The 27,881-nt window shown below is 40.1% G+C and overlaps 2 protein-coding genes across 7 annotated transcripts in view; one reads left to right on the top strand and one right to left on the bottom strand.

Annotated features, from left to right (window-relative positions):
• Window positions 1-4,492, top strand: part of nfixb (nuclear factor I/Xb) — a 172,431-nt gene extending 167,939 nt beyond the window's left edge. For all 6 annotated transcript variants that reach the window (XM_084744828.1, XM_084744833.1, XM_084744831.1 and 3 more), the window contains 2 exons: window positions 716-807; window positions 4,052-4,492. In XM_084744828.1, the coding sequence (XP_084600954.1) occupies window positions 716-787 (72 nt within the window). In that variant the 3' untranslated portion in view covers window positions 788-807; window positions 4,052-4,492. The remainder of the gene's footprint in view (window positions 1-715; window positions 808-4,051) is intronic.
• Window positions 4,493-15,811: 11,319 nt separating this feature from the next.
• rad23aa (RAD23 homolog A, nucleotide excision repair protein a) lies at window positions 15,812-27,215 on the bottom strand. The gene is made up of 9 exons (XM_084743787.1): window positions 26,959-27,215; window positions 25,865-26,026; window positions 25,500-25,702; window positions 22,916-22,959; window positions 22,079-22,206; window positions 20,370-20,460; window positions 18,370-18,500; window positions 17,940-18,101; window positions 15,812-16,707 (listed from the first exon to the last, which is right to left on the bottom strand). The coding sequence occupies exons 1-9, from the start codon at window positions 27,022-27,024 to the stop codon at window positions 16,594-16,596; spliced, it is 1,101 nt and encodes a 366-aa protein (XP_084599913.1). The 5' UTR covers window positions 27,025-27,215; the 3' UTR covers window positions 15,812-16,593.
• Between the last annotated feature and the right edge of the window lie 666 nt (window positions 27,216-27,881).

Raw genomic sequence — 27,881 nt, 5'->3', positions numbered from 1 at the left:
CTTTCCTGGTGAGAGTTACCAGCCTCATGTATGTGATAAATATGAAGCTACCACCAACAGCCCGCTAGCATAGCTTAGCATAAAGACTGGGAGCAGCTAGCCTGCCACTGTTCAAAGGTAACAAAAACCACCTAACAACACTTATTTTAGTCTATTTTTAGGCTGGTGATTTTCCAAACGTTTTTGGTATGAAAAGGTTCATCTTATTGTTATCTGCTGAAAAACACAGGTTGAATGATCCACACAATGTCAGTGTAACATTATTGCCTCACTAGTTGCCTTAACATAGCTTTAAAAACAAACAAAATCTAATATTTCGTTAACCTGAATTTCTTTCCCTTCTGATATAGCAAAGTATTGTTTTTTCATCAGCCTTATTCTAACAAAAATGGTCCCAAAAATCACCTTTTTTTCTCTCTCCCAAGCCCTGATGTTCTCATTGTTATTTTTTGTACAAATTAGAAAACAAACAAGATATAACTGGTTAATCAGTGAGCTTTTGAGGTGTTTTTTAACCTTTGAACAGAGCTAAACTAACAGGCTGCCCGTCGTAGCCTCATAATTACTGTAAAGACATGAAGGTGGTACCAAACTTTAACTCTAACTTTAGGTAAAGAAGTTTCACAGAATGTAACTATTGCTTTAAGATGTTGACGTGCCGGCTGTCTTTGTGCATGCACTGATGTCTCCCTTTGTTCTTCTTCTGTTTCTTTAGCATACTCCACGCCAGGCGCCACAGCTCCCAACAGGTTTGTCGGCATCGGATCACGGGACAACAACTTTCTGAACATCCCGCAGCAGACACAGGTAGGAGTCTGGGACATACTGACAGTTTTTCTGTGGAGGAAACACGTCTGTTTTGACTGTGATTACCGGTCAAACTCAGGAAACGTATTAACTGTGTGGATGTACGCCAAAATATTTCTTACTCCCTCATTCCCTGAAACCTGCTGCTGCTGGGTTTCCTCTCACACCATCCCACAGTGTGCATTTGTATATCTGTATTTTACAGTACGTGTGTGGTTTACCATATGTGCTCAACTGTTTATTTGGCACATATGGAGCCGACCCTTCAGGCAGCAGGCCTTCTCCCTCGCTGCCTTTTTCACTCCCTCTCCTTGCTACCTCTCCTCTCCCGCTTCTTGCCGAAAACCCCCTGAACCCCCCGTCTCTGCTTCGCTTTCTCCCTTTTTTTTTTTAGCTTTGTCCCACTTCACTCTCCTCCCTCCCTCGTATTCATTTTCTCTGTCTCTGCCTCGTACTTTCTCCCTCTTTCACCTTCTTCGTTCCTTCCCTTCACCACTCTGCGCCTCATTCATATGCCTCCTCCATTACCACAGTACTTTTCTCATTAGTGTCCAACCACACCCACCTGGAGCCAGCTCAGCTCTGCTCCTCAACACATGGAAACCATCTGAAACTGCTCGGCTGATCCCCTCCCTTGTTTCTCTGCCCTCCGTTCTCTCACTTTTCCTCCCTTTCCATTTCCCCCATCCATTCCTGATCCTTTCTGCCTCTCCACTCATTATACGCGACTCCTTATTCCTCTCTCTCACTCCAATCTGTCTTTTTTTTTTAGCTTATCTGAATTCCTTCTGTTACTTATTTTATTTACCTTTACTCTGAGTAACCTTTGAATTATTATTCTTTTCACCCTTCTATGTTCTACACAAATTAAGACACTATGTGCCCAAAAGTATGTGGACATCCAAACATTACATCCATATGTGATTGCTGAACATTTCGTTCCAAAGTCGTGGCCATGTCTTCACTCTTCTGGTTTGAACTTGAATTTGGATTTATTAGTACACAAGAAGTGACAAAAAGTATGTAAAACAAACATAGCAGGGATTGCGGAGAAGAGGTAAGAAACTCAGGGGGCTTATAGTAAAGCCTCTAATTGTAATACTGATATTCCTCTCCTTAACATGACAATATAGAAAGCAAAACAAGTAGTAATAATATTAATAGTTTTTGGCTTTCCATCAGATTTCTGAATCTGGCTGCAGGTATTTGCTTCCATTCAGCCACAGGAGCATTGTAGTGAGGTCAGGCAATAAGGCCTGACTATGTACACAAGACTACCTGTATCCTCGACGATGGCAGTCTCACTTCACTTGTCACTGGCTAGCTAGCTTGCTATAATGGACAAGAAAAGAACGGCATTCAATTTTAGTATTGATGAGGACTTCATTTTACCGTGGAGGAGAGGAACCCCCACCTTTTTGGGAAGTTTTCATGGCAATTATCAGCCCAAGATAAAGGTTTTAATAGATGCAGCATGTTGATCAAATTCAGAATTATCAACTTGGCAGTTGATATACACCCATTAACACACGATCCAAGAACTTTAAAGTGTCATCATTCATTTTGAGTAGATTTTCATTCATAATATTTCGATGTTCATGTTGTTCCTCATCTTCATTGTCATCGTCTTGATTAGGATTCCTAATTTGGGAAATTCTTAAGTTAGGAAATTGCTAAATTCCTATCAAGACAAGACATGACTTTTTTCCCCCCTATATGCAGTTAAGAAACATGTTTCTGTAATACCAAAAATCCTTAATGTCATCCTACACTGAGATGAGATAGGTGTAAAGCGCGTCATCATCTAAAATATCATTGAATGCTGCAGCATTAAGATTAAGCGCAGTGGCCTCGACTAAACCGTGAATGCCCTGCGCAAAAAGTAATAAAACTATATGGTCAAAAGTAGCTACATACTTTTGGCCAAGTAGTGTGTCTTCATTATGTATTTCTTAAACAGCTCATTGCGTGGGACGTATGGTTTTACTTTTCACAGCAGAACCAAAACACACGGCATTAACTGCTTGCGTCTGCCTCTCAGAAAATGACACACAAAGATTAATGATCAGCTTAAAAAAAACTGTAGATTGCAAGACAAAGAACACGTAAGAGGTTTGTATGCAGTGACTGCGGGACCGGCTGACATCAGTGGGCTCCATGTGCCCTCTAGTGGCCAACCTGGGACACTGCAGCCAGGGGAGAAGGGAAACAAGATACCAACGGGGCAGGAAAAGAGGGGAGATGGAGTGAACGGAGCGAACCTTATAGAAGTCACGTCCCGGCCGTCTCGTTACCCCCGGCAACCAGACATGATGTCATAGCCAGTTGATCTTGAATTTGAGAAGGGGTTGCTTGAGAGGGGGTGAGTTTGGGGGGCAGGAAAGAAAAGAGGGTGGTCACTGTCTGCTGCCAAGGATTTAGTGGGAGGGTACGCGGGAGATAGATGGATTGTGTGTGTGTGTGTGTGTGTGTGTTTGTAAGAGCATACACAGAAGGAGAGAGAGGGAGAGTAACTAAGAAGGGAGAAGTCACAATGCCCAAGGCCTGCTGGGACAGTGCCCAGGGGAGTAGGGTAGCTGAGAAGTGCAGGGGGCAGGAGGGGGGTATTCATGCGACCTGTTAGAGTCAAACAAAACAAAAGGCTGCTTCCCTGGAGGCTGAGAGTAGTTTCCAAGGCTTGACTTCTAGAATGTTGGCGCACTAGCCCGCAGCGCCAGATCCTACAGGCCAAGCAGGGCAGCCAACAACAGCGACGGTGACCCATTTCTGCTCCCTGCTCACGCTGAGTGGGAGAAACCCGACGTGAAGATGGTGTAAGTGACAGGGAGCGCCAGACTGCTATCCCCCTGCTGCTTGCTTGGCCATTAGTAGCCACTGACTGCCCGGCCAAATTCAAGACATACCGTACTTGAATCCAAAAATGGACAGAATTGATTGTAATAGCTGGGCTGGTGGCCCAAATGATGGATGGACGGATGGATGCTTTTATTGTCATTTTGAACGCAATGAAATTTGGTTTGGCAGCAATCCACTCCACTTAGCCACATAAAAGTAAATAGAAAATAAGAATATATATACTGTATGTATATATGTAAGGGATTATTTCACTACAAATTGTGTTGTTTTTGTTGTATTGTTGTTATTTTGTTCACTGCTTGTGTACGTACATTTTTGCACATATTTCTGGTTTTGACACTAACATGATCTCCTCCCTGACCCCTTTTCTCCCTTTCTTCTTTTACAGTCTTGGTTCCTCTGACAAGATCTGTGTACAAACCAGCAACTAGAATTCTTTCTTTACAATCGGAAATAGAAAAACAGAGAAACAGCCCGCAGGATATTAACTGTCCTCCAACCAACCCACCGACCGGCCCTGACAGTATGTCTCACCTGAAACAAAATATAACCAAGCAAGCAAGCAACGCAGGAAATTACAGCAGCATTATGCTTTTAGAGGAACTCTGGACTCATTTACCCAGTCAGAGGGAGGACCCGTTTTTGAGCAAAGATGGATAGATGGAAGGATGAATGGATGGACAAGAGGATGCCAGGATAGAGAAAGAAGGGGGGTGAGGGGACAAGCAGCAGCGAGCAGGCATCTCTCCTGAAACCACCGAACCAGCACAAACAAAGCAGCAACGCAAGAGGAACCTGGGGAAGAAAAAGCGGTCAACTTCTCCTATTACGTGAGGACGCATTGTGTAACGAATGGCTAAGAAAATCAACTGTCCAACAACAAAATCAGGTTTCCACAACGCAGATTTAACATTTTAGCTACAAAATCTCCACCCGCAACGAATCCACAGCCTGATCAAAGCAAAGACGCCGTCTTGATTTCCAATGAAAGCTGCAGTCCATGCTCCTGTGGTGTCTGTCGTCACCCAAAACAGAATCAAATTGACCAATGTTTCTCTCCCTCTGAGTGACCATTGACTCTATAAAGTCCCTTTTTACCCTACTACTAACTAGAGAGAGACCATGCCAAAACATATCTTGATTAAGGGTTGCACTAGAAGCTGAATCAATTAACACTAATCTTAACGATGTGCACTATTTACCTACAAGGCATGGGAGGTAAACCAGACTTGCCTATTAAGAGTTTTAAAGAGGAAAAACCAAGGTACAAGAAGCCTCCATGTGTCCTCGACCCCCATCATTCAGTTTGACAAATCATTGGCCTCCGCTCATTCTCACATCTCCCCGCACAACACACACAATCTGTGCCATGACCACAGCACGTTTGTACGATTGAAAACACACACAGCTGCCCAGTCAGACCTTTTAGATTGTAGTATTCATAGGTGGTGGTGTTGTGTTATCATATTTTTATTTTATATGCACACAGTAAGCCCAGTGAACCTATTTGAATTAGACATCCAGACATCACACACACTCGCACAGTGTGTGCGTACATCATCACTCACGGTTTTCATGACTATAGATAGCAGCTATTGGTTCCCCCCTTTGCCCTCTTGTAATGTAGATGAATGATTTTGTTATCTCTTGTGTGTTCTCTTATTTGAATTTATTCCTTTTGGATTTGTACTATTTTATAATTGTTTTGTATTTGAATGACAGCACCTTATAGAGAAACACAGTAAGAAGTGGGACGTCGAAGCGACGTAGACAGGGTGGTTAGCTGCCCGGGATCAAATAGTACATGCCAAAACTTCAAGAAAGAGTTTGACGTTTTTGGAAAAGACGCTTATTTTCTTTCTTAGCGAGAGATACCAATCTCATGTCTGTATGTTAAAGGCAGAATCAGAAGAATTTGTCCAAGCTGTTCTTAAACGCACTAGAAAGATAGTTGATTGCTGAGTCTCATTCCCAAGATGTTAAATACAGACATATTGGGTTGTTAAAGCATCCCAAGCAGCAAAATAATGAGAAAATACAGACTGATACAAGCAGCTGGACACCACACTTCTTTTGGGTCATGATGAGACATTATGTTTATGAGTCTGTACATTGTTTTTTAAGGAAAATGATGCACATGTGGGGGATAATGCACAGTGAGCAGGTGATTACTGCGAAAGAGACCCCAGTGTGATCTTCTTCAGGACTCTTGAATCATCCTGAAGGGGTTTATTTCACAATAATGACGTCCTCACTGTACATTATCCTACTTATTACATGGTTACTTACCAAAAAATAGCAACAATTTGACACAAAGTACTGATATTTAAATGAGTTTATGGATTTAAAATTATTTTATGAGTCAGTGATCAGAAGTGCGTCCATAGCAGCAGTCTGTCCTTCATAGCCACTCGCTGCTATACAGAAATAATAGACCTTAGAATGTTGTAATTGACCAATCAGAATCGAATATTTAACAAAGCCATGTAATATGTCTTTAAAGCTGGGGTAGACAGATTATATTTGGTGTCACTGGGCAAAAGTTCCATAATAACATTTTAGTTTAATGTCAGTAAGTTAATGACCTGGGAACAAGACTCAACAATCAACTATCTTTCTTCAGAAACATTTACCGCACTTTTAAATATTAAGCTACCACAAGCAGCCAGTTAGCTTAGCTTAGCATAAAGGCCGGAAAAGGTGAAACAACTTGCCTGGTTTGTCCAAAGTAGCACAGTTTGCAAACGAGCGCCTCTAAAGCTCATGTTAATCACGTTACATCCTGCTTGTTTGATATGTACAAAAAATAAAATGAAAAAAAAAAAGACAAATTGCCAAGAATTATTTAATTATTTAGTTTTTGTACAAATTAAATAAAGTGTTCATTAGTGAGCGTAGCTGGTGTTCACACCAAAATCAACCCTGTGTTAAAGCAACACAAGTGGCTACATTTTTGTACTATGGTAGAGTGGGGTTTTGTTACCTTTTGACAAAGCCAGGCTAGCTGTTCCCCCTTGTTTTCTGTTTTTTTGCTAAGCTAAAGTAATTGGCTGCTGGCTGTAGCTCCATATTTACTGTACAGACATGAGAGTGGGATCAATCTTCTTTTCTAACTCTCAGCTAGGAAGCAAATTATTTCCGTATTTTCCAAAATATCAAACTTGTACTTAAACGCCACACAATGCAGGACTTTGACAATCACAGGAAGCTTGTTTTCTGGGAATTTACCTGCTGAACCATAAAGGTCAACAAAAAGCTAACAAAAACTAGCCGCATATGCTATTTGACCCGGGTACAGCTGGTGACTGGTGTTGATAAATGCGCGATAGCAAAACAGAACCAAGGAGGAAAGGTTGCTGAAGATGGGACCCAGAGTTAAAGAGAGAGTAGCTCTTGTTTCTGTCTCCCTAAAGTTTACCCTGTTGTTTACACTCCCAGACGGGCCGCTGCTCCAAGAGCAGAGGGAGCCACACTGTGGAGCAAAATGAATATGTGACATATCGGCTGGTTTCGGACAGCGAACGAGGGCCTCCAAGGCCAGCAGTAGGAGGATCACCCATGTGCCCAGTTTTCCTTTGGTGCACAGGATCAGGTAAAGGATATCGGTCGCTATGGTAACACCCCACCCCCCACCCCAACACACACACACACACACACCAGCACTCCCCTCTACGTATTGTGAATCGATGAGCCCTTAATGAACAAAACTGCACTAAAACAATCCTGCCAGCCAACCTTGAGTGTTTCTTTTTGATAAGAGTTACAGTAGATCGACCACCACTTCATGTTTCAAATCAGTGGATGTTATCACTGGGATGGAAAGACACTTGTAGAGCACAGATCGCCACTTCTTAAACACACAGACTCACTATTAACGCAAACACATCCCCTGTGCCAGACTGAATTCAAAGGGAAGTCTTAAAAAATAGACAATCTGAGGAGGCCTTTATGCTTTTAATCATTTTCTATCATTAGCCCATGCATATTCTGACAGTTATTTCCTTTTATTAAAATTCAATCCACCCATCCAACCTCACAAAATAACTGGACTGCCTGGCCACGTTCTTCACTGCAGGGAAACACAACATAGTTGGCCAACCGACTGGCGACCATCTCATCAGCTTCGTAGAGAGAAACTAGCTCTGCTGAGTAAGACGTTAACGATGGCTAAGGTGATTTCTTTTCTAATCTATGGAAGTGCCTCTGTATTCCCATTATGCAATTTGTCAAACATGAATTCAGGTTCTTTTTCTCACATATAAGCTATAGTGAATGGTGAAAAAATTTATGTCAGGAGAGGAAAAAAAAACGGTGACAGCTCACTAGATAATCGCAAGCATCTTTATATATAATACACATATATATTTATAGATATATACATTTTTTTTTATTTGCAAGATAAGCTCTGTGGCAGTCTAGTTATTTTTTGAAGCATGGCGTACATCGCACAGTCATAGGATGCATCTCAAAAACCGCTGATTGGAGCTAAAGTACCAGTCTCTAAAACCCACTCTCGCATTAAATAATGACATTAAAGAAAATCCATGGCAAACAACAATAGATACATAGACAGTGATGATAATGTAGTTGAGGATAAAAACAAAAAGAACAGATTAGGTTTTGTTGTTTTCTTTCTTGTTTTGATGGGAAGTATTGTTCTTGAAACTAAATGATGTATGTTGATTGAGCCATGTGCAATGCCTTGGTAGAGGAATTGTGTTTGTTTGTTAGCGATTGTTTGAGGGTGTCACGAGAAAAGAGGGAAAACCCTCTAAGTTTTTTTTTTTGTTTTGTTTTTTCAAGTCCACATGCTCTGGGACTCTAAACACGAGGGCGGCGATAAAAAAAAGTCCCAGTCTTTGTAAGTAAGTTTGGGGAAATTGTTTTTAATTTTCTTTTGTTTTTGTTTTTTTTTTTCCTTTTATCACTTTTTTAAGAAAAAAAAAAGTCATTTCTAACCATTTGTTTTCAGAATGTGGGAGGGCTGAAGGAACAATTTTGCAACTCATAAAATATATATCACTATGAAAACTGGTGCTTTCGTAAAGAATAAAGTACATTCAATCTCTATTATACATAAATAATAATAAACGAAATTAAGTGTTATCATAAAAAGCAAATTTTAGGAAAACATGCATTATTCTATTTCTCTTTTTGTATTTACCAAGGGGGGAGGGGTTCATTGTATGAAAAGGTTGTCGTGACAAAAGGCATTTTTCCCCCCCAACCTTTACACCATAGTGGAGGAACAGTTGTAGGACAAAAAAAAAATTAAAAAAAACATGCTTTTCCAGACTGTATCATCTTGTATCCAACACAAGTGATCCTAATGTGGGACAAAGACAAGATCTTCCCCAATTTGGGAGATGCACAAGTATGGATTCCCCTTTCAAAGAGCGAAAAAAAAAAAAAAAAAAAAAAAAAAGAACCACGAGTGATGATTTTGATTTGGTCTAAATGTCTAGTCGGTTCAGCGAGAGGGAATTAGTGGCCTCTGTCTGCTCAGCTGGTCTGCTGTCATCAATTCAAGTGAACCCCCCCTCCTCCCTCCCTCCCCCCCACCCGAATACCCCCATCTCCCACTGTAAATGATTATAAATATTTGTTTGGTGATGTAGTGTTATAGACTCAGAGCATCTTAAAGGTTGTCCCTAAAAAGTGCCTTTTGTTCACAGATTCCATCTTGTAATCCTGAGTGCCCATCTCAAAAGAAAAAAAGTCCCCTCCTTCATACTTCTATATCTTTCTCTTCCTCTTCTTCGAGCTTTTTAAAGCAGTATACATAGTACTAAAGGAAATTGGTGTGATTTAGTTCCTCTTTTTATTGTTGAATAATTAAGAAAAGCATAAAAAAAGCCCAAAAAAAAAAAAAAAAGATATTTTCTGTCTTGCTTCTCTTCCTCTGTATCTTGTCTTCTGTCTATCTTGGACACTGGAGTAGTCTGTAGCCGCGTAACCCTCTCCTCCTTCTCCTCCTCCCCTCCTCCTCCCTCCCCACCCACCCACCTCCTTTTCTCCTTTCTCCCTTTCTCTGAACGGCGGGGTTTCAAAAAAAAAAAAAAAAAAAAAAAAAAAAAAAAGAATACGCAAAGATTTTTTTGTCTGAGCAGAATGCAGTTAGCTCACATGTTATTCTTGTCTGTACGCTTCACATTGTATTACCATACCCATCTTCTTCAGCTTCTCCATTCAACAGCTAATGTAAGTGAACAAGTTACACCACGTGGCTCTGGGCTGTGCTGAGGACAGGGGCCGGCGGGTCAGGGCGCGGACAAAAAATTCGTCTTCTTCTTTTGGGAGAAGTCAGCGACAAATCAATCCCCCTGGTGGAGGGAGAAAAGCACTCGCGGGAACTTTTTTGATTTTGGGCTGAGGCGAGGGAGATGACCAGTAGGACTGCTAGTGTAGGCAGGTTTGTTTGTAATCCTTGTTTCTATCTATTTATTTTTTTATAATTGAATTTGGATTTGCTTTTTGATTCTTTTGTCATTGTTACTGCGTATCTTAGGCAGCAGGAAGATGCTGCATTGAGACTTCAATTATGCACCTTTCTAGTGGTTGAATGAGACCAGCTATTTAAAAAAAAAAAAACGGAAAAAATTAAAAAATGAAACTGAAAATGACTCGAAGCACCTTATAAGCGGACTGGTTCCACAGCACGGTGACTGAACGGCTCAGATTTAGCACAATCATAAAGAGATGTTACACATTATTGTTTCACAATATTGATTCACCACCATTCTAAATCACAGCGTTTGATAGACGACACGTTGACCAAAGTGATATGGTTCCAAAAGCTGTACAAAAACTAGAATACTTGGGTGACTCTCAGAGGCAGCACCTTTAAATTCCACCAGCAAAATAAAAAAAAAAAAAACAGCGATTACAGATTTTTGTCCTGCAAAAAAAGAGAAAAAAAATTTACATATATGCAAGTTTTTATTTTTCTTCATCAAGCAAATGAAGCCAGCAGCAGTATTATCAACCAAGCCTTGACAAGTGAAAGCGCCACAGTTGAGAAGCCATATCAGAGAAGAACAGGTTGCAGGGAGCAGAGTGTGTGTGTGTGTGTGTGTGTGTGTGTGTGTGTGTGTGTGTGTACTTCTGTGTGTGTGATTGTTGAGCGAGGGTGTACAGTGTCTGCCCCTGCACTGTTCCAAGAGCCTAGTCGGACTCTGTGGCTGGACCGTCCGCCCATTATTATTATTTTTTTTTATTTTCCTTTGTTTGTTTTTAACACGTTTTGTAGGATGCTGGGCCGTGTTTAGTGACGTGTAGACTGAGCCCCCTGGCCGGCCTAACCCCCCTGCCTCTGGCCTGTCACACACCTCCCGCTACGAGTGCTTCTCCTCCTCCTCCTCCCTCAGAGCAGCGTCCCATCCTCAGACACACTCCCCAGAGCCCATGGTGAAATGCATGTGTTAATTACAGTTTCTTTTCCATAATAATAATAAAAAACAGTTTGAAAAGAGCAACCCCTTTACTTGATTGAATAAAAGGATGTTCTTGACTGTATCCTGCCCATCTTGTTTGTGATTATTATCTCTGCCAGACGTAAGCCTGGTGGAGATCGTGTGCTTGCATGTGTGCCTGCGTGCATGTTTGAGTAATCAATGGATTATGTTTTCAGGACATCCCATTCTTGTGAACATATCTCAAGAACTTTGTCAAACTTGTTGCGTGAAGGACCAGAGTAAGCAAAAACTGGGAGAGCAAGCAAAGGTGAAAAAATAAGGGTTTTAGTCACCCAAAGTATTTATAAAAACAAGCAAAAGTTACAGCAAAATAAGTATACAGTTTAACTGAACTTATCCAGAGTCTAAACTTAGATTAACTAAATATTAAAACACCATGTTGAATGCTCCTTTGACCAAGAGACACAGCCTACAACTCCTAACGCCAGCATTATATCATCTATGTTCACCAGTCTATAGTAACAAGCAGGGGAGAGAAGACATTCCTCTTCTTAAGCATGTGTGGTGTTGATTAAGTGGCTCTTGAGAACACCCCTATGGATGCAGCAGAATGGCACAGTCCAATTAGCCAGCTCTACTTATGCTGGTGTGATGCAGCAGCTCAGTCTTTTGCCAGATTGCTAGGAGGGTGGTTGGCAACAGAACGCTGACAGGGAAGTTGTTAGCACTTTGCATTAACACATAATTTTACTTGACTGTGTGCACGCAATGTAGAAAACTAAAGTGGGCCTGTAAAAGGTGCCTGTGTACCCTGCGTTTTGATGTTGAATAAAAAAGATAACACTTTGCACATCTGTTAGATAACACAGCTGTGTTGGAGAGAGGCAAGTAGACCAAGAAGTTGCAAAAGGACTCCCACACACTGCCTAACTTGCAATATATCTATGTTTTAGCTATGTTTCGGTACTAGACCTTTATCAGGCAAGGTCTAGATGAAGGTCTAGTACAGAAATGTCGCAAATAAATGATATATTGCAAGTTAGACAGTGTGTGGGAGTCCTTTCGCAACTTTTTGATGTTGAACAAAAAGAAGTGAAAACTTTTAGTGTGCATGGTTGGTGGTGTGGCTGGTAGTTGTGGCCATGCCTCAAGATGAACTAGACTACTACTACTTGACTTAAGTAGTCAAAACTCAAGGTCACAGTGACCTCGCTGAACAAATTTTCAGCAATAATTCAAGAATGCATATGTTAATTAAGACAAAATAACACACAAATGTCTAATGAGATAAAATGGGGTAGTGACATTTTATATCCAAAAGGTCAAAGTTCAATTTCAGTGACATTCAACTCCTCTCTCGCTTTTATTTCACTGATCCAAAGTTACAGATCAATATAGTGGTAAGTTCCATATTAACCTGCTTCAGTTTTCACTACATACATTATTTAATCTGGAGAGACGTGGATGTAAACTACAACTTGACTGGTTGGTAGAGACATACAACTGCTCTGTTTTATACAGCCACTGACAGCTGACTTCTCACTGTTAACTTGCCGCTGGGGGCCATCAATCATTGTTGACTATATGCTAAAGGAGCTCTAATGGTGGCTGTGCTACACAATTTTTGAAAACCCTATGTAAAACCTATACAGACTGTTAACCCCTCACTCCTCTTAAACAGCCAGTAGGGGCTGCAAGTCATCAACTGCTTGGCTGAAACAAGGCTTTCCTGCTAGCAGTGTTGGGGAGTAACTAGTTCCATTTAATTAAGTTAGAAAATAAATGTGATCTGTTACAGTTGGTGAGAAAAACAGCACACCACAAAGGGCCATTGTTCGGAATCTGCCAAAGACTCGCACTCTACCAACCGAGCTACCAGTCCAGTCTAGCAAAATTAGTGCAAACATTTAAAGGCAAAATTGGTAGGATTGTTGTGTCATTTCCAGGATGTCAGATATCAATGTTTTGGGAAGGTACAGCGTCCTGCAGATACAGACACCACCACACACTTCTAGTGGGTCATAACTGATGATTGAACAGGATGTATGAGTCTATACATTGTTTTTTAAGAAAATGTTGCATAAGATAGCTTTAAGTACCTAAAGTGCTAAAGTAACACGGAAAACCGGTCCCTGTGGCTAACATTTTATGTGACTGGCTTGGTAATACTGATGGATCAATTGGTATTCTACTGCTATAGTTGAGTTGTAGCCAGTTTTGACTATTTTATGTACAGAATTAGTCTAATAGTTCTTAATCTGGACCTAAACTCTGTGGTTTGCACATATTAGTAGGACAAGAAGAGAGATATGTGGCATAATGTATATTAGAAAGACAATTATTCATAGAACATCTCAAGTTATTGTTATATACATATACATTGTATTAACAGATCCCCCACCCAAAAATATATATGTATTTGTGATTGATGGAAGTGTTACCTGCTTCTTATTCATTACACAGTGGAATATCAAGGCTGGATTAATCCACTAGAGGGCCCCTGTTGAGCCAGTGAGATTTAAACGGAGTGAGATGCACGATGCTGCTAATGATGGACAAAGAGTCAAAGGCCTGAAAGACAGTTGATATTTAATATAGCACAGCATAGTCTAAGATCATGTTGATGCTGTAGGACAGTTATCAGTGAAAACTGCCTTCACACAAACAGAACGAGACTGGAGACATTTTGTTTTTTTTTTCTTTTACAGTTGATGTCAGTTCATTGACTCACACTGAGCTGAGAATCTCTGCAGTCAAAACAATTGCCACACATACACACACACACACATCCCCACTTCACACACCACAACCAGACCAGCAATCATCATCATAAGCTTCATAATACAGTAATCTGTAGTGGACAATCAGCCCATCTGCACGTACAGTCTGATGGTGTTGATAGATTACATCTGCTCCACACACAACTTCTCATTAGCTGCTGTGTGTAGTTGAGCCTTGATGTGCATAATGAAGCTTTAACGTGCATTATGATGTGTGTTCCCCTGTATTTATTGTAATTAAAAGATTCAAATGCTGGTCTTGCAGTCAGGGACTGGTTTAAAAACTCTGGTTCTTGGCAATAACTGAGCATACATTATTAATAGTAACATTGTTAGGGCTGGAAAATACTCCCAAATGGATGTGTTCAGTCCACTTGGAGGATATGTTCCAAATATGTGTAACTACAAGTTACAGGCCCCTCTGTAAAAGCCCCTTTAAAAACTACCACAAGGCAGCCACATCACTTTGCATCTCTATGTCGCTGATTTGCTAGTCTTACTGGTCATTTTGTGTATGTGTGATACTTTATGAGGCTGTTTTCAACTTGTTAAGCATCTGTGTTGTGTTGTGTCCCTTTGTAGTTGTTCAAAAGTTTCCAACAAGATATGTTAACGGTTACTTCATACGGAGGCTCTGGTCCAGGGGCCTAAATATTAATCCATCAATGATACTAAGTCAAATACCTCACTCCTCCTGACTGCTGTATATAGCAGCCTGTGTAGTAAGTTACTTTTTAAAGCTACTACAAAGAACTTTTATATTCTGATGACTTTGGAGGCCCTTATGGACAAAAGTGGTAGTGTTTCCATCATAATAAACACAAAACAATTAACAATTATCTAAATTAAAATCTCCAACTCGAGGACAGACATTAAGAAAATCTATATAAAAATAGCCAAACTTTTCTTGAATAACAGGTCATATGGAGGCACCACTATTAAAGTGAGACTGTTTTGAAACCAGTTAAAAACTCCTTCTAGTAGCTTTAAGTTGAGCCTAACTGGTAACGTTGGCCATGTAATGCAGGCCAGCACAGAGTGCCAGAAGATTTAAACAGGGAAGTTAATTTAGTGTAATTTTCTTTTATTCAGAATTTAATCTAAGCTTTAATAGAACTCAGATTCAATCAAATTGAATGGTTTAAGAGTTCCCCAGGTTGGGAAGATAAAAGAACTGCATCTTCACACTAAAAGAAAATGTAGATGGATCCATTTCCCAGTTCTTCCCCTGAAGTTTTTTGAATGTCTGACAGCTGTCAGAAGGCAAAAAAAAGGCTTTTCTACACATCCTGGACATGTTAGTACAACGTATGATGGTAGTAACCATTTCACTGTAAAAAGTTGTTTATCCTTAACACATCTTCTGGAGGCTGTTAAGAACTGACCTTAAGAAAGAAGAATAATTTGTTAAATGGTCCCGAAGACTGAATCACGTGACACTGTTAAAACCTCATGCAGGTGGTATCAACCTCTCCCAGCAGTACACAGATTTATGTGCAAATATGTTTGCATATAACACCTAAGAATGAAAGAATGAGGCCATTGGATCATTTTGGTTATGTATATAAAGAATGTAAAATGTGTCCTCCCACATACTGTGGGTCAAAAAGATCCCCTTTTCTTGCACATGCTGATCAGTTGCCACTACTAACAATTGGAATTAGATGAGACTGTAAAACTACTTAGTGACCAGTTGCTCCAGTTTCTCCCTCTATTGGTTTTTAAATCATAACCGTAGATCTTTAAAAAGTGTTTTTGTGAAGCTGCACAGTAGATTTTCATGGGTAGTGTTAATTAGCACCAGAAGCCATCAGCATAGACATAATAGTTCCACATTTGAGTAACTTAAAACAGGCAGGCACGGCATTTGCAGGGACTCTTGATTGGCTGCAGTCTGTGCAGTCATCATCGAAGGACAGATGAGGGCAATACACAGTGAACAGAATAACCAGGTTCTTATTTGTCAGTTTAGTTCCCATTTTTTCCCCCCCAGACAGACTTATATACCCCCGGCAACATCATGTCAGACACATACAAAGGGCAGCATGGTCCAGTCTATCTCTGCCAATGTCGTTCTTGGACGTACGTACATGAGGCTTACAGAGGTACATACAAGCAGTTACACACACACTGATAATGTTGTTGAAGTGCAGTGAGGAGAATGTGCTTCCAAACAATCCCGCTACAGCATTAACAAACTTAGAGAATGCAAATTGATTACTTTTTCAGCTTAACTGTATCGCATTCATCTGCACAGGCACACTGACATGTACTCACACACAAGCACTCACTCTCATCGCAAACCCTTCGTCCCCACTCCCCCCCTGCCCCCCTCCCTAATGTTCACAAAGCGCGTCTAAAATCATCAATTATAGATCTCCCCTAGACAAACCCCACACATTCCATTGGAATTCACGTGGATTTTATCATTCCTCCACACTTTTTCACCTAACCGACCTCCAATAACCCAAGTCTGACCTTCCTGCACACAACCTCCACTTTGTGTACTTTAAGCGTGTAACCCCGCCATAACCTAACCCACCCTGTCTCCCTTTCCCAATCCCACCCCCACCCCCGCCTGCACCCCCCTGCTGGCTCTCCCCTCTCCTCCTCCCCTCTTGCCAGGTTGAGCTGAGGTTGGTAACTGTACAGTAAATCGGGGGTGCAGTCTTTTATGCTGAGCTGAAGAGAGGAGGGGTGGGAGGGAGGAGCAGGAAGGCAATGATCTCTGCCGTTCAGTCATCTTCCAGTCCCTGGTTGAGGAGAAAGTTGGCCGCCAGGTTCTCGTTCTTCTCGCAGGCAAAGTAGGCCTGGATCACCAGAGCCTCAGGAAAACCCAACGCTTTTAACTGTGAAGACAAATTAATGAAAAGGAGGGAGAAAAAGGGAGTAAGGAAATAGAAAAGGAGGCTTTAGAAACAACAGGATCTATATCTTAACAGTTTAACAACAGAAAAAACATGGGGATGCCCCAAACATGTTTTTTGCCACCGCTCCCGATCACATACTCATCACATACTTGTGTAAAAAAAAAAAAAAAGTAAAGTAAAAGTAAGTAAAAGTAAAAGTACTGATTCAACTTCTTTAGTCAAGTTTAAGTGAAAAAGTGTACTGCCAGCTGTTTGTGTGCAAAGCTAATGAAACGTAAAAAAAAATAGACCTATATCATTTTTGGCTTGTTAAGTCTGTTTTGTCTTTTTATGTCTTTCATTACATTTTTCGCCAGTTTTGTCTTGTTACATCTTTTACGTTGTTTTCATCTAGTTACATGTGTAACATGGCAAGGCTGCACATAATGATGCACAATAAAAATAATCAATAATTCCCCTCAAATGCATTAAAGAGTAGCAGTAACAGTAACAAAGTAACAAATCTGTTTTGAAAATTTAAAGAGCAGAAAGTACAGATATTTGTATTAAAATGTAGGGAGTAAAAGTTAAAAGTTGTTCCAGCTGGTGTAGCAGTATTGTAGGTCTGTTTGATATTAAGCCAAACCTGACAGGTAATACAAAATTTTACGGCTAAGTGTTTCTGGTGACTCAGCCACTCGTGAGTGAAACATAACGAGGCCATGGCTGAGAGAAGAGTTGCAAGTCTGACTTTTCTTCAGGGCTTTCTGCCTAAAATGATTTCATTAGCAAGGTTTGTTGGAAGTATTGAACACAACTAGATGAATGTAGGTTGAATTATACTGTGGAAGGTGTGTAAGAGTTTTTAAACATGTTTTGATATAGTTTTGCCATTTAAAAAAAATGAGCTACATTAATTTTAGCAAGTCTAGGTTGTGTGTGTTGGGTTCATTCTATGTTCATGTGGAGGTAACAAGGGGTGGGTAACTGATATACAAATCATGTTGGGGATGAAGTGCTCCTTTTGGTAAGTTATCATGCAACAGTGACACCAACTCTGCTGAGAACTGGCTCAAGTTTTTTTGCATCATCTATCATTTTTCACAGTCTGTGATTAGACAGCATTTATCCCAATCAAATATTTTTACTGAATATAGGCTGAAAATGATCTGCGTCTGACTGATGAGGGCATCCATAAAAAACAAACCCCAACCCGACTCTTCATCACTCACCCTTTCAATGGCTTCCTTCTCCTGAGGTGTAACCTGGATGTAGTTGACAGGTGCGCCCTCGTCCCCTGCTGCCCCCATCTCTCCGACCTCTGGCGCCTCTCCCCCCTCTCCCACCGGCTCGTTCAACATCTGGATGAACAGCTCCTGATGCTGACTGATTTGCTGAGGGAAGAGACACATGAACGAAGAGGTCATGTTTATGATCGTAAGTGTGTAACAATGCTGAAATCCACCAAATGAATGGTCTCAGTGAAAAAACAAGACTCGCAAACAAGACTAAACCAAAATGCAGCCCAGCTCAGCTTATGGCTACAAAGACATTAAACAGAGTTGGACTGTCAGTGAACATTAAACACTAAAACTCATCTGTGACTTTTTTTCCCTCATGCGGCCTCCATAGGTTTCAGCGTATGAGTACAGACAAAGTTACCTGTAGAAGTTGAGGGTTCTCCCTGCCTAGTTGCTGGAGGAGAGCTGGTAGCAGAGCAGGGTTCTGCTGGATGGCCTGTCTCATGTGCAGAAACTGGGGCTGGGTCCGCAGGAATGCAAGTGGGTTCTCTCCTAGTGACATACAACAGTAATAACCATTAGCATGAAATGAGACGATTTAACCATATCTCAACTATCAATACTTTGTCATGCCTTTATGTCTTCCTTAAACTTATTTTCTGTCATGCTTAAGGATCACGACCCAGCTGAGCTAAATGTGTGTTTCATCTTCATCCTAGACTAACTTGTTATTGGAATAGTGATATGTATGACAACTTACCCAAAAAAAACATACCCTCAAACCCTTCATTACTGGAACAGCACAAGTAGGTAGTTACATAACTTGCTACATTACTTAGTCCAACTTTTCACCCACACATCTCATCTTCTGTATTTTACACATGTAGAAAATAAGACATTTAGTTCAAAGGTTCCCTGTGGAGATTTTGAGCCCTACTGGCACAGTTTTTTTTATGAGTGGGTCCCCTTTTTGCATGTCTTGTGCAAACACAAGAGAACACATGCACACTGGTGATGCGATACCGTCGTGCCCGTGGTTTCTCCTACAAGCACAAAAACACCAGCAAAGGCAGGGAAGAAGTAGTCTTCTAGCTTGTAACCATGAATGTGACCAGTGAAGGATTAAAAATAAATTCTTCAAGAAAACTCTACCCATCATCCAAAATGAAGTTTGTAAAGGTATTTGTAAAGGTAATCATTCACACTACTTGTTTGTGTAAAGGTAATGACATTGTAATGCCTTTCTCAGAACTGACTGCCACAGCTGTAGCAGACAAAGCAGCAAGCTCAAAATAGCTAAAAATACCATGCCGAAATTTACAGGCGATATGTATACAAATATTACAGACAGCCTGTGTTTACAGTGGCATCACGGACCAGCAAATACCGTCAGCAGGGATGGCGTACCTCCTCAGTGTGTAAGTTCAGTCACTCTCTGCCAATTTCCCTGAAGCAAATACATTCATCTAATGGTCCACTGACATGGACACTTAGATGTAAATTTTTAAATACTAGTGAGTGTCTCTTTTATCCAAAACAAGATATTAAAACATTTCCCTCATTTATAGAGATTATGCACTACATAACAAATATTTCTTGTAAATACATGTGCAACCAGGTTGTCCTTGATTATCAGACCGCAGGTTCTAATAAGAGCTGCAACTCACGTGCAGATTATTTTCACATCTGTGTGCCTTAACTTTCAACTATTACTTATACTTGATGTTAAAAAAGCAAGCAATAATCGCAATAAATATAAAACTATCAAATCTCAATAGTTGCAGAGTTGCAATACAGATTGCATCAGCACCCAAGTATGATGATAGTATTGAATCAGGATATAAGGATCATCCCAGCTCTTTTCACTCCACCTTTTAGAGTCAGCTCAACTGGCATGGAGACTCGACCAAATTGATATCAAAGAACCAGGTTCTACAGACAACTTACAAACCATATAGAACAGAACTACAAGAAAAGAGTGAGTTGATTTGAGTTGAGCCGCATCATGCAGTGGAAATGAGGCATAACGAGTCTAACAACAGTTTACACATGGCCATGGTAGAAAAACACTTGGTGAGAAATGAGTCATATATGAGTCACTGCCTGCCAGTGAAGTTACAGCATTTATTTATTGAATCTTGTGTGGAATAGTCTGAAGGGACAGCTGAGATCTTTGACAAAGGTAGTATGAGTCACTTTCCAGTGTTTATTTTGATGGATGAATATTAGTTGAAGTCTTGAGTTCTTTAATTAATGTCTCTATTCGCATGGACACAGATGGAAGATTTTTTTAAAAACAGTTTAAAAATCCACAATGATTAATACTGCACCAGTCCTGTTTTTTTAATCTCTTACACAGCAAGAAGATACACAAATGTTGACTGCCTGTATTTTTGGACCAAAATAAACTGCGTGCCTCACCCTCTGCTAGAGATGCCGGGGATTCTGTGGGTCCAGATGCAGGGGCCTGCGCTGGGGGATTACTCTCCTGGACTGGGCTGCTGGGAATACCCTGGAAACACAACAATGCAGCTGTCAATCACGCAAACACAAACACACTCTTTGCATGCTGCCAAAGAACATGGAGAGATCAAAACAGTGTGAGAACCATTGTAGTTAGGTATCATTTGGTAATTAGCAACTGATAATTACAGTGCAATACATTTACTATAAAATATGCTTATATATTTTATTTGTATCATTTTAGTTGTCCATTATAATGAATGGTAAAGGGCAATTCTCAACATAGACTCAAGCTGCCTACCTATTAGATGCAAAAAGGCAAAACTAAAGCAGGTTAATAGAACAGGCCTTCATAATGGTTCAAATTACCAGTTTTTGTTTTTTAGGAAAGTGTTCAGTTACCTTTATGAGTCGTTTTAGAGGCTGCTGTTTGCAGTGCAATACAAATCAATAACTGTATATTTGTATAAGTGTGTAATATTTTGTCCACCCAATTTATTATCCGTGAGGGTAGATTAAACTATCAGAAAAACCTGATATGAATTTCACACAGTGTGCAGAGCAAAGCTTTTGTCAGCAGGTAGAATGGGCTGTGCTGATGTCAGATCACACGCTGCATGTGTCACCAATGATTAATTACACTAAAACTAAATCAGGAAGCAGAGTGGCTCACACTGATTCGCATCATGAGACGTCATAGCCACGTCGCCTTCAAGAGGATAGAAAACTGATGATCCTGTAGATATCAATTTATTTTGATGCATGTTTGGATCAGAATTTTGATAAGTTTACAGGCGGTATAAAGGTGTGACGGTATACCAGGGTATTAAGAAATCAAGACGGTCTGATTTTCAATACCGTCATAAATAGACGCTCCTCATTCTATTAAACTGATTGGGGCAGCTGTATTGAGAAGATGTATTGAAATCTAATTACTGTCTATGGTGGCAGGGAGTGACGGTGAATGCTTGCTCTGCAGAGAGAAAGGTGAGCAGTTAAGTCTGGCAGTAAATGTATAATTTAGGTTTGAGTTTGTGAATAAAGGCTACAGTTTCTCAAGCCCAAAGCAGAGCGCCTGAGTGTGTGTTGTTTCCCAAGTTCAGGAATCATATAGAGGAGTAAAGAAACCAGAAAAGTCACATTTAAGAAGTGGGACTCAGAGAATTCTGACTTCTTTTCTTAAAAAAACATACCAATTAATTGTTTATCAGCATAGTTGGTGATTAATTTAATAACTGATTAATAATCAGTTGATCAATTATTCGTTGTAGCTCTACTGATTAGTCAGCTGTCATGCTCCTTCAGTTTCCCCTGTGAGTCACTGAGCCAACACTGGCTGCCTATGTTGAGTTAACAGCATCAGTACGTGTGTGTCTGTAAATAACCAATGATGATTGGCTACCGGTACTTGATGAAGTGATGCGAGTCTAATTTCTATCTTAAAAAGCCGAAAAGGGAAAGACCTGTTAGTCTGACGTCAATAATGGACAAATGATGATCAGACCACGTGCACATTTTAGGTAAAAAATGAATACTTGACTTGACTTTACTTTTTTTTAGAGCAGAGGTGCTTTTCAGATAGCGAGAATGATATCATTGTGTGTGTGTGTGTGTGTGTGTGTGTGTGTGTGTGCGCGTGCGTGCGTGCGTGTGTGTGTGTGACTCACAGTGAGGAGGTACTCCACAGCTCTGTGGGGGTTGTTGAAACTGGCCCGTAGTGCAGCCACCACTCTCTCCCTTTCATAGCCCATAGACATGATCTCTGTCAGCATGGCCTCATATTCTGCTCCAGTCACTGGAAAGGAAAAAAAAAAAAAAACACACACACACACACACACACACACACACAAGCACACAGATGACCAAGTTGTTCTACATAATTTAATACTCAAAATATTGATTTTTAGGGCAGCATTCCTTTAATCATGCAAAGACAACTCCTTAGTTTTCATTTCAAGGTTTATTTAACTATAGAAATAAAACAGACTTAAATCCAGAATGAGGTGCAACTCTTTCTATTCAAGAGATCAATAGCCAATATAGAAAAACTGAATCTAAACATTTAAATCAAACATACTTCATACAACACATGGGCAATATGAGTTTTAATAGCAGTATGACTCCTACTCTTAAATTCTCTATCAGTATGTAGACGATCTATGAGATGACCAAATGGGAATTCCCATCACTCTCTGTGGTACCACAATAAAGGATGGCTTACTTTTGTCACAGCCTAAATATAGGAGCAGTATGTACTGCACTGCAGCCTGTAAAGTCCCTGCCTTACAGCACTAACCACAAGTATAACCCATGTTATACACGAAATGCACCGCTGTGGTATTAGCCTACTAATAACATTGTTTATTGTCTGAAGTTGTACAACTTTCTTTTAAAAGTCAATAAATACCCAAACTACTACATTTAGACATTTGCAGCAGCCAAGGCTCCAGCTACTTTTGTACTGCGTATCATGCAAGTCTGGCATGAAGCCATCTGTTACCTACCCAGCGCTGAGGAGGCATCCAAGCCCTGACCCCCACCACTAGAGCTGCAAAACAAAAAGGTGAAGAGGAAAATCAGTCAACCTACTCAACATTTCTATGATTGCAAAGTAAAAAAACAAAAGCAGCAGATGATGTTCACAACCAAGTTTAGAAATTCTCCGTCCATTCCCTGCAATCAAATAAATATACTACATTGCAGATTTCTTACTGTGTCGACATGAAAATACTTGTCCTTAATATGAAAGAAAATTGATACTTTCATCGACTCCAAACCACTGGCACTGATTAACTCATGTTAGGTAGGTCACTAGGTAGGTCTACAGATTCATTTTTTTTATGTTGTTGTTCCACTCTCCATTAGAACAAAAAATTTACAATACTGTACACCTGTTTAGTGCTACAGGATCATATAAAATGATATGAGAATGGACACTGTACATTTTAGACTACTGTTTCAAATACATTTAAGAAATGTGAATTTCTCAGTCACATAAGTGCAAAGTACAGAAAAGTGCAACCCTTTACTTGACCAGGTCTTACCTGTGCCACTGACAAGTACTTTATCAATACTTTACATGGAACTCAATCCTATCGGATGGGAAATGGCTGTTATATCCAAATATCCCTCTCTCCAAACCCACCAAACTCTTTGGCAAAAACATTTTACTTTGAACAATATGAGAGCTGCTAGTCTACCGTTGCCTCGATCAGTTAGTCTGTTTGACTTATGTGACTTCTGAGAATCTGAACTAACCCTTTAAACACGACGTGTCAAACAATAAAACAAACAAACCTAAGCGATTGAGGCAGCAGTAGACCAGCAACTCATGTGATCTGTGAGGTATAATCACTGATTTTGTCAAAGGAGTATGCAATATGTGGTTCCCTCCAGAAAAAGGGAGCCAATTTCATAATTCATCACGTGACTGGGACAGGACAAGGAAAAAAGTCAACAGTTGCAGGCAGGAGCGTAATTGATAACAACAATAGGTCAGTTTTTATAATATATAAAGAAAAGTGTATAATGATGTGTGTGGGTGGGAGTGGGATGGTATAGGAGACATTCTTCTTAGACTGGGATAGGATAAGAATTTTTTGTTTACTCTCTCATGGGACTGGGAGGGAAAGGGGGTATTTTTGTGGGAGTGGGATGGGACAGGTGTGAAAATCCACTCCCATGTCACCCTCTACAGCCAGTGACATGAAGGAACATTATTTTTCATTGCAAATCCGATGTAGTGTTTTATATCAATGCTCTACATCTCCCTGCTCACAACTGTGTCCCATGCACAATTTGTTTTCCCAGGAAGGCAAAGTCATGTCCTGCAGGTCATGACCTCACCATCCTAGGAAAAAATGCATCTCATTTGTCACCAGATGCTTCTCCTGTTCTGTTTTTGTTTGTTTGACATCTCGACTAGTGTTGGAATAGTTTAGAGTAAAATAAAGATGCAGGTGACCGTTTATATCAGCATGTTGACCATGTTTACCACGGCTGCTGCTGCTACTGCTACTGCTACTACTACTACTACTACTACTACTACAATGCTACCTGCTACCAGAGCCATGTAGAAAGAGTGTTGCTGTAAAGTTAACAAGGCACATTTGGTGATGTTTCTGTAATGCCCGCACCAAAAAGCAGCTATTTAGACATTTCAGGTTAACAGCACCCAAAATGAGGCACTATAATCTGTGTTGCCATTTGGTCCAGTAGGTATTGGCTGTGTGGGAACGGTACCCAACCCCAGACCCTGTCCACAGCAGCACATTGTTTAGCTTCCTACACCGGTACTCCGAGCAATGGCCGCTGGAACAAAGCTATTTTTATACCGCTTTGTTCTGCACCTTGGGACTACAAACCTCCATCCAGATAGAAGAAGCTGAAATTCACTGTGCAAAGGATGGGAGTTGTCATTTAAAAGTAGAGCTGGTTATCCATTTGCTGTAACCGTCTGGTGTACAGGGAATCTGGGTTAAGCTGTGACTCACCAGTCAGCCTTCTAGACCATTTAACAATTTGATTCAGAGAGTTTCTGTTCTTAAAGACAGGTTTCCAAAACAATAACAACAAAATTGACTCAATAAAAGCATAATAAGGGAATTGTGGTTTTGTCAATGTGGAAATAAGAGTTTCCTCAAGCAAAACAAACAATGGCAAATATTTAGTATCAACTACTATGCAGTTTTTCACTCATGTTAATGACAAACTTTTAAAAAGTCCCTTTCAACAAGAGGTTTAAAAATTACATGAGTAATGGATCGTTTACCTACAGACAGACTTATCACACTGTTTGTGTTTTTGACTGTCAAAAAAGTCACAATCCACTCATCCACACCATCTTTTTAAATGTAAACACCACACACAGTAGACTTTCTAGTGTTAAGGTGCCAGCTTGCAATAAATACTTATCAAATAACAGCCTACAATTTTATTATGTAATTTGGATAGGTTACCAAATTAAAATTAATTTATTACAACTTAGGAAGAAAATAAGTGACAGGACATATTATGTTTTTTAGGGGATGTCTGCCACAATAATGAATCAGAAATTGTTTTAATAACAATATAATAGATGGGTTCTACCTGGCTGGCTGTTGCGGTTCTGTCGCTGCGGCACTTGGCTCCTCTTTGGCCTCCTCAGAGGGAATAGGGGCAGCTGCTGGGGTTGAGGCTGGGGCTGAAGCTGGGGTTGTAGCTGGGACAGCTGTTGACGTGGAGCCAGAGTCCTGTACAGGGGGTTTGGGGGCTTCTGAGGCTGGAGGCGAGGCGGCAGCTGCGGGCTTAGCCTTTTATCAGTTCAAAAGAGGGTGCTGTTAGACTAGCGACTTAACAGTGAAACATTAAAATCAACTAGCCTAATTGTTGACAATAGATTAGCTAAGAAATGTACATTTAAACACACAACACTAGAAAACCAAAAGCCATCTGTCAGTATTGCAAGGTCTCACCTTGGACACCATCACTACAACGAAATTCTTCTCATCAATTTTGTAATCCTTGATAGGCGTGTCATCTTGCAGGATTTTTCCAGCATATATCAGCTTCTGCCCAGATACAGGAAAGTTGTCTTTTCCTCTTTCTGCTTCTATCTTCTCTTTCAAGGCCTTCACCTGAAACAAAACAGAGAAGTATCATAGCTCATAACTAGACATACAAGCACTTCCTAATGGTCTCCTAATGCTTTTATTTCTACACAATTAGATCGAAGTCACCGCTTTAACCTTTGACCTTCAAGTCACAGGACCTAGATATTCTACCAAGCACCTAGTACCTTAATTAAAATATTTAAATATACCACAATGATAATATCATTACCAGGCAGGGAAGCATTACAGTTGACTTACAACAGTTAGAAGAGTGTATATGCAGGGGTTTCATTCAGATTCAGTGCATGACAGTGCTTACTAAAAATAACATAATAGGGAAAAGTTATCCGAATCATATCAACTATGAATAATCTAAGTATTATACCAAAGCAAACTGAGTAACACAATCTCCTGTTTTCTCAATGCTGACCTTGCTCAGTGCATGTTAAAAATGTTAACATGCTAACAAACTTAGCAAGCAGCTTCTTACAACGTTACCAATAAGGCTAATTGGCAGTGTCATAAGCGTTAGCATTAGCAATCATAGCCCAGTGGTCAGCCTGGGCTCATCACAGAAGTTATATTATTACATACTGGATCACATCGAGTACTACGTAAAAGCGGTAGCATCAAAGTAACGACGACACAAAGTTCAGATGATGAGAAATTAGTTTGCGGTTGCGTCGCGATTACTTTGTTGACGGGCTATTCAGCTAACGTTAGCTAACTGGCTAACGTTTGCTAGTGAGGTTTCACGTTGTTTAGCTCCCGTTTCGTGTGGGTTTACAAACTGGTAACGTGTGCTTGTTAATGAGCACACGCTGCCGAAGCTACATAACTCGTTCCTTCAGTGGAAATACGAAATAAAACTGTTACGTCTATGCGTAAAGTTAAAACATATGTCCCGCAGCTAGTACTGTTAGCTAAAGTTAGCAAGTTAGCTAATAGCCACTCACCGTTTGTTCGGGGTCTATCTCAATCTGAATAGTCTGCTGCTGCAGTGTTTTAAGTGTGATCTGCATGGTAGCGGTGGCTGACGGTGCGTCAGGTGTGCTTCAAATGAAGAAATAGTTGCTCGCTAAAGCACTTAGATTGTTTCTAAAGTTGGCGTTTCTGGTAAGATAACAACTAGCCGAGAAATGTGTGTATCCATGAGCACTCAGCAAATCGCCATCTTTGGTGACAAGTTGGTGCTGCGGCGAGAAGAGGTCCGCTGGAAGATACGAGATCTCGTCTGTATTACGCGACTGGGACAAGCTGTTTTACCATGCGATGTATTTCACTTGATCACTTCTATTTTAATTAGCTACAAATTCAAATACAAAGGTAAATACTCATAATTATATTATATGAAATGAGGGTTAATACTTAAAGATATCTGCAATTACAGTTATGCTAACGAGAACAATAACAATCAGATATCCTTTTTAGATCTTTATGTTATTTTATCATTCACTGATTATTTGTATCAGAGGTTCTATTTTTTTTCTCAGCCGAGGACCCCTTACAAGAAAAAAATATACCAGGATCCCCTCATATGTGTCCCCTGGAATGAGTAGCCTATTTTTTTAACACTTCTATTTAGTTATGTGAAATAAAAGCACAAGAGAAATGTTTTTTTTCTTAAAAAAAAAACATTTTACATGTATTAGAATATGTGTACTATATCAACACAGAATACTCATAACACACATAGCACAAAAGAGTGTTTCATTCTTTGTGGATGCATTAAAATAAAATGCAGATTCAGATTATTTTAAATAATATAAAATAGAAATAGAAACTATACATAATATAAAATATAAAATAAGCCTAATAAACACAGTAATAGGCCTAGCCTGGGAATTGAACATGATAGGCCTATATAAAAATGTTTGTG

The sequence above is a fragment of the Lutjanus erythropterus genome, chromosome 19 (genome assembly GCF_056507025.1).
Source record: "Lutjanus erythropterus isolate fLutEry1 chromosome 19, fLutEry1.hap2, whole genome shotgun sequence".
Taxonomy (NCBI): Eukaryota; Metazoa; Chordata; class Actinopteri; order Lutjaniformes; family Lutjanidae; genus Lutjanus; species Lutjanus erythropterus.
Note: the sequence above shows the minus strand (reverse complement) of the source record. Positions and strands in the feature narration are given on the sequence as shown.

Bases quoted from the DNA above. Each gene is read 5' to 3' on its own strand.
- rad23aa (XM_084743787.1), bottom strand. From the start codon at position 27,024: ATGCAGATCACACTTAAAACACTGCAGCAGCAGACTATTCAGATTGAG. The intron at 25,703-25,864 runs GTGAGACCTTGC...AACTGATAAAAG, and splicing joins TTGTAGTGATGGTGTCCAAG to GCTAAGCCCGCAGCTGCCGC. The intron at 20,461-22,078 runs GTGAGTCACACA...TTGTGTTTCCAG, and splicing joins CTGTGGAGTACCTCCTCACT to GGTATTCCCAGCAGCCCAGT.